At 33.9% G+C, this 7,958-nt stretch overlaps 1 protein-coding gene across 1 annotated transcript in view; it reads right to left on the reverse strand.

Moving 5' to 3' along the window:
* Positions 1–3,111: 3,111 nt before the first annotated feature.
* Positions 3,112–7,958, reverse strand: part of LOC106469047 (glutamate receptor ionotropic, kainate 2-like) — a gene marked incomplete at its 5' end in the record, with an annotated part of 64,754 nt that continues 59,907 nt past the window's right edge. Inside the window, 2 exons of the mRNA XM_022397440.1 lie at positions 3,112–3,363; positions 5,760–6,059. Coding sequence (XP_022253148.1) covers positions 3,205–3,363; positions 5,760–6,059 — 459 coding nt within the window. The remainder of the gene's footprint in view (positions 3,364–5,759; positions 6,060–7,958) is intronic.

Consider the following 7,958-nt stretch of genomic DNA (forward strand, 5'->3'; position numbering starts at 1 on the left):
AATACTGAGAGAGATAGTAGCACCCTGAAAAAAATTTATCGTAATTTGTGCGCGCGCGTACCCCAATTCCATCGAAGCAATGGAATTAATTAATTGATTCTGTACCACGTGCAAGTCGCATATTTTTCACACTTTTCGTGGCTAAGAATTTGCCCCACGAACCAGTTTCTTTTCTTTTGCCAATTAATGGGCAACGCTTCAGTCTTGTTTTTAAATTTAAAAATGTCACAACCACTGTATAGCAGTTTAATGAACAACTGTTAATGATAGGGCCTGGTTACTGTGCAACTTTTAAATGCGAGAGGGTTGTATTAGAAAAGTTAATGCAATGTTTACATGTATGAACATTATCTATTTAAAAGTTTTGAGCGTTTTTTTTTTAATCGTAAAATTAATTACTATTCTGAATTATATCTCGCTAAACTTAGTTTTCTTTCGGCGAATTTATTTTAACAAGATTTTCTGTCTCCGTCATAACTCTGTGCATGGTAATAAAGGTCAAACTCCCACAAAAAAAAAAGGTGTATTAAAATTTACGAGAACCCAATTGGCTAGCTTCTTTAAAGGTGATACTGTATTGAAAATCAGTACCTTTACTAGCAATATAGCCATGTTCATACAGATTCTTCTAATGTCACCTTATACGCGAATAGTTTCAAATTTATGACAGATCTGTCGGACGTTTTCACCGTATAATCATTTTTTTTTTTTTTAATTAGCCACAAGCTTTCGCGACATCGTGTTTTTAAGCCTAGTCTTCCGACCAGCTCATGGGCCCTAGAAAAAGCTTAAACCTTAAGAGTTAAATATGTTGATTTAAAAAAAAGAAAAACCTACCACATAGCAAGTAAGTAACACAGGAGTCATTTATTTATAATTGTGTATGTTAGACGTATCTTAAGTAAAAAAATTTGGTGTTATACCTTCATGATGTTTTCTACATCCCTCTAACGTGGAATCTTTGAAGTAACTGAAAGGAATGTGGAGGGGAAAATGCAGTGTTCCGATTTTTTTTATCGTAAACATTAAGCCTAGTAGTTCTGTGCCGGTTTTCGGCGTTTAATATCGTAATATAAGTATTCGAAACGAATGGGTAAAAAGTATCATGAGATTAATTCATGTTAGCATTTAGTGTACGTAGCTTGTATAATATTTGAGAACAGTGTTTTTAAACATATTACGAGCGGTAAACATTTTGAGTGGAAGTCACCACAGCCTACGATGTAGGCCTAACGTTTTTCGTTTATGCACCTCTCACCGAAAGTTCTGTTGACGAAAACTGATGTGAAAGGTAAGGTTTCTGCATTAGTCTAGAATTAATGTGCATAATATGGTTTGAACACACTGCATAATGAGAAAGAGTTTTAACAAACAAATTACGTATTTGAATACTACTGGAAAAGTTAAAATATACATAAAACTATACCTTTTTTACTACCACCTTACTTGGCCAAAATAGTTTGGAGAATATTTCGTTTAAACAGAATTTCTTTCCTATGTATGTTTTTAACTTTAATTAAAGAGTGCCATACAAAGTGTTAAAGACAGTATTATGTGCGTCTAATTAATTGTAATGGTTAGTGCTATTTGGTCTGTGGTACGTGATGTATTGAACTATATAACAAACGAAAAGCGCGGCTGTTGGCCGTTGAAGTTGCATTATTTATCTATAAATGTTTAATAAATTATCATCAAGTTTTTAAAAGTATGATTAATATTACATCCTCACCCCCATTTCTAGTCTGGTTTTTATCTTGTGGTAATTGGCATAGGTTGAAGTAGTAACAGATGCAAAATGGTCACATTTTGTTGTTAATTGCAAATAATTACAGCTTGAGAAACTAGATGGCACTAGATTTACCTGTGAGCAATCAGTGCCATGTAATGTTTGAGCTTAGCCCATTTTACATGAATTCTACGTTCAAACGTAAGGAAAAAAAATGTGTAAACTGATCATCTTATACGACCTTTGAGGCCGATTATAAGACAAGCGATACCTCAAACGAACCCCCCCCCCCACACACACACACACACGCTTTAAGTTGTGAGTGTCTTAGAAGAGGGACAGTCAATCCCTCATCATGAGTAGTTCAAAATTAGGGGTCGTAGACGTTTTTTTAGTATCTTTGTTATAAATACAAGACAGATTAACGTGAAAGTTTTCTTTTTAACTTTCAGTCTGTAAGTCAATGAGACCGAATTTGGGGGGTTGGTTACAGACGAGTGTCAAGTTCGAACCAAAAAAAATTTGATAAAGGGTTGGAACCTCCAACAACTACAATAGTGACCGTCGCGAAGATGCGGAATTTAGGGGTCGGCCGGATTGTGTTCCTTTTGCAGAAAATATTAAAAGTTTTTATGTTCAGGCAATTACTGCTGTTATCTACCCGAGAGCGTCTTCTAAGTTCGTGGGCCTTACTCGGGCATCTCCATAGACGCGAAAACCGCGGAGAAAACGGCTTTATAGAACAGAAGAACCAGATATTGTATTGCGCCATTACCATGTTTTGGATGGGGGGGGGGGGGGGGAGATCGGTTATATTAATTTGTAGCTTGGTAACTAGTTAGAATTCAGATATCGTAAGGAATTCAAATCTCTGTTCAAAATTTAAAAATAATACCATAAAGTTTTGTTTAGGAATCATCAACCCATCTTCCTGACTAGTACTAGGTGTTAACACACTTGATAGTACGCTTGGAATACAAAATTAACATTTGCTCCATGAAACACCCAACTGAATTAATACTGAGCGTTGGATCGAACTTATTCTCGTGCGAATGTAGAGGATGTTGCCAAATATCTGGTGCAAGTTTTTCTAATGTTCGTCAATAATTTCTATAATTTACAACTTCACTATTATACGAACAACACACGCTGGTTAACATAACACAGTTTATTGGAAGTACTAATTCATAAAAATTTATGAACACATTTGAAGATAAAAATACCTTTAAGGCAGAATTAACTGCTTAATTTCGTACTGGAGTTTTTTCGCTTCTAAAGTATAAATAATGTCGTTGTTACTTTACAAAATAAATCTAATGACGTAGGATTGGTACCCATGGCACGGGACTAGACTTTTTTTTCTAATTGTTTGTTGAATTGATTGGATAAAATCATAATAAACGAACTCTACGACCGAATAATGCGTTTTACAGAAAATATCTGCCGTAGTAAACGTAATTGTTATAGGCCTAACGTAATTATGGCCTCGTATTCACACTGGTGACAGTTCTTAATGAAGACAGCGTAATGCCGTCTGCTTGTGAGCCTTCGTCGGGTGTTTTTGGAGCGGGTCGTGAAGATCCTCGACATGAGAGTATTAGGCGTATTTCACGAAACATCTCCGTGCACAGGGAATCCTGTAAAAATTTGATTATCAGAGAAAGTATAATACCCCTTTTAAGTTTTAATAACGACCTTAGCAAAAGTAAGTCAGTTGAAAAATAAAATATTTTTGAGAAGAGTTATTCTTATATATTGTGAAACAAATTTGTAAATTATTTTCATTAATTTATTTATTTAGTTGGTAGCTGTTGAAATTACGAATCTGTTCTTCTAACGTCTAAAGTATTAAAAACAAGTTATATTAATTCTAAAGGATTAAAAATAATTTGGTATACAGCGTGCATTGGATTTTAGGGGTAAGGAAGAGTTAAAAATAAGGCCTAAAGGGAAAGTTAGTGTGTGAAGCAAAGACCTCTGACCTGATAATTAATTTTTAATGACAATAGACAATGTTGAAAGAAATTAACTATAACGCTAATTTTATCCTAAAAACATTAGATTATAAATCATGAGAAATTGTAGTTTTTTAAAACTCAACCTCGAAATATTAATATCATAAACGCAAAGAATGTAGGTGGCGTTTTTCTCAAATTGACCTGGTAGGTGGCGTTTGGAAATATTTTCTGACGAGCATGGAATTATATCAAGAAAAAATAATAGTAATATAAACATTAATCTGTTTGTAGTTTCTTTATTAATCCCAAAAATAGTAGGAAAAAATATATAATAATACTTACCTAATAACACGTCGTGTATCACTGATTTCTGGAATTCTGAGGCGTGTGAAAAAACAGGACAAAACGATATTTGATAGTAAGGTTATGTATGATAAACAATTTAACTTTTAGGGTTGATTGTTTGTAAGCAGAACCTAGGATATTCAACATATTGACAGAAAATGTGACTATGATTTATTTTCATATACAATGGGAATAGTTTTACCACACATTCTCCTAATCATACAATTGAAAATAATTTTATTGCAATTTTCTCGTTCAAGATTTAAAAAAAAAAAAGACATTTCTGAAGTTGGCAGACAATAATTCAGTCGGACGTTACTGCTAATTATTTGTATAAAACTACTTTTCCTTGTGAAAAATAAACACGACGTGTAAGGTCTACAGCGGAGAGTTTTGCATTTATAATTAAGAGCTTATATAATTGGTTCATCAAAAAATTAAGACAAATTGTCGTAAATTTAGCGCTGGATCTATAACGGCAAAATTTTGAAGTTTGATAACTTAAGCTGTTTCTGACCATCAATATTTTCGACTTTTTAAAATGGATTTGACTGTTTTTGAAGTAGGATGTTCAAATTTAAGATAAGATGGTTGTGTTCAATCGTATTTGAAGTTCCCGATACGCTGCTGTGTGAAAGTCTGTTTTTTAGGACTAACAACGATTCCATGCATATTCTGGAATTTAAGCTTCAATTAATTACTTTTAGATATTAATCACGTGCATAATATTCAGTTATTCTGAAACCCGGAGTTTTACTCAGACGGTTAATCGCACTTTACAGAGACGAGAAAAGTAGAGACCCGTAAGAAATGTGTAAGAACTTTACATTTTATTCCAGGGCGAATGTTCAACTGTATGTTAGTGTAATACGGCAACAGATAGAGTTAGGACTAAAGGAATATGTTACTGACTTTTTCATGAAAGTATATTGTTACAGTGAAATTTTAAAACTATTACAGCTAAAGGCTTCAAATATGTTCCTCGGAGGACTTACAACAACCACAAACTCGTCAAGAAAAATGAATGTTATGGATAGGAAATAGAACCAAGAGTAATTATAATTAAACTTGAAATAAACTAGAATTTGTCTTGACAAAGTACTATAGGCCAATAGCTTCCAGACATTCCTCAAAAATCAATGGTTGTTTTCATCAAACAGATAGATGGAGTAAGTGAAATCAAACAATCCTATTTAACATACCTGCGAAGTCCTTCGATGCAATTCAGGGCGGACTTTTGTGCCTTTGGAAGCATACGTTCACTAGAAAGTTGGTCAAAGGTTAACTTCACCGAAGCTTGTTACAATGGGCTAAGTAATTCTAAGGGCAGTATAAGAGTGGATTATCGTTCTGAGGAAGTGCGATTAACCCTCAGTAATCACTAAGAACATATAGGCAGCAGGGAATGGGTTGCGAAACCATGAAGAGTATTTTGTTAGATTAGTGAATTCAAGAAAGGCCTAACTTTGATAGGACTACTTTACTTTCGTTAAGTCTCGGAAATTATTTTTTTCAAAAATTTTATTCATATCAAGTATTAATAAAACAAAAAAGATTTTCCGCAGTTAGTCATTTTAAATTCCCCCAAAACACAGTAAAAAAACAACCAAACACATTAGTTTTTCTAGTATCGAAAACATACAAATTTTTATTAGTTAGGGTTAGTGGTAATGAAAACGGGTTATTAGTGTCTACTAAAACACATTGATTTAACCACCGTCTCTCCTTACCCGTTCGTCCCTAGTTACTTTCTGTGTTTTCCATATAAACTCCATAATTGCGATAATACAAGCAACACCAAGACCTGCAAGAAGCACTACAAAAACGCCCCCTACATTTGCCAAACCCATTTCGCTGGTAGACCCGGACCCTTTACTGCTATCATCTTTGCATTTGTCTCCTTTCATTTTCCACCACCTTTCCTTCAGTATGTAAAGCACTCCTGCTTCCTGTAGATTCAGTACAGCACTAGAGAGGGCGTTTCTGTAGGGTGAACCTGTATCGATAAAACGTTTAATTTTCTCACAAAACTAGTTACTGCTTTTCTAACTATTTATGTTACTTTCACCGTATTGTTAAAGATAACTGCAAATACAGGAGAAGTCGTGAACGACGAATACACCTGACTTAACAATGTATTCTAGCACACTAACATTTGAAATATCTATACAAATATAATAATACTGTCTGTCCATGTAACTACTTCGCAGGGTGAGGAGGGATCTTCACCAAAATTAGTATGGAGGTTCATTTGGTCTAGGCAAGGGCACATACAAATTTTCAGTTTTGCGTTTCGCGGTCTTTATTGGCGTTTTTTTTTACAACTCCAGATTGTATTGTAATAATATTTATCATAAGACGTTATTATTAGGCCTACCACATTTTTAAATATTACATTCTACACGTATGTTGCATCCCAGCCGACCTGAAGTGCTTTGGATTGAGCGAAACGCGTCGTCGGAAATAGATATTATCGAATATAGTGTGATTGGAATATTATTTATTATCCATTCTTCTAATTCTTAAAAATCCCTAAAATATGAAATTATGAATGTGGTATTTTAAAACGTAATAGGCCTAATAATAATATTTCACGATAAGTACAATTGTAATCATTCTTCGCCAGCTTGTAAAAGGCATACACAGCATAAAAATATTTTTAGTATTGTTTTGTTTTAATTTTCAATAAAGCTCAACAGAATATTCATAAAGAAATCAAGATACAAACTTCATCTAATCAAAATTATTTCTCAAATAAGAAAAGGCAGTGCTAATTAATACTTATTCTTTTTTTATTAAATACCAATTATTAAGTTCGTGCTCAGAAAGTGCATTAAAACATTTAACTTAATAAAGCAAACGGTTTTAATTGACTTAACAAAAGGTATAATTTAAAAGAGAATTATTAAAATTGACTACTTTTACTCACGACGGAAAACTTGTTTTCGGTTGAAATTACCAAGTTATTCTTTACCACGATAAAACTATTCCTGTGTTGTGTCCAGGGTTACTGATAATGGGTGAAATTCCCCCAAACACGTGTCAGATACTTATATTTTGATTGAATGTAAATTCCCCTGCTAAAGCAACCAAGACATGAATGTTATTTACACTTAAATCACCTGCACTATGGTGAGTAAGTCGCTCAAATCACACGCTCTATGGTGAATAAGTCACTCAAATCACCTGCACTATGGTGGTGAGTAAGTCGCTCGAATCACACGCACTATGGTGGTGAGTAAGTCGCTCGAATCACACGCACTATGGTGAATAAGTCACTCAAATCACCCGCACTATGGTGAGTAAGTCGCTCAAATCACCCGCACTATGGTGAATAAGTCACTCAAGTCACCTGCACTATGGTGGTGAGTAAGTCGCTCAAATCACCAGAATTAGACTGGTTATTCATATAGATGTTTTAAAACCAGAATCACCGATGTTCTCAGCAACATACATCTGATCCAAGATTAGTTCGCACATTGTTTTGGTTTTTATAAAGTCCAGCATGATCGGGGACTTTTTGTTACATTTTAAATGTAATCAAATCTGTTTATTAATAACAAGCTTGGCTTGAAAACGTAGTTTACAATTTAAGTTTTATATCGTCTAAGTTTTAGAGTATATAACTTAGATTGGTAATCTTGGTTTAAACAAACTTATTGACGTACGACCAATCCAAGATGAGAACGATTATTCCACCCCCACATTTTTTAACCCTTTTACCGTGCAATTAATTTTCAGGCTGATTCCCAAAAAGTGTCAATTTGACCCTTTTTATTACTTTTTCAATATTGAAGGAAGCTGACAGCAATATTCCTTTAAAAATAATGATTTAAATAAACAGTTGAGGAAAATTAGAAGACAAGTGTTCTCCAGTAGATGGCGTAATTATAGACAAAACTAAGTCAATAATAGACCAAAATCATTAC

This window comes from Limulus polyphemus, unplaced genomic scaffold (genome assembly GCF_000517525.1).
Source record: "Limulus polyphemus unplaced genomic scaffold, Limulus_polyphemus-2.1.2 Scaffold3274, whole genome shotgun sequence".
NCBI lineage: Eukaryota > Metazoa > Arthropoda > Merostomata > Xiphosura > Limulidae > Limulus > Limulus polyphemus.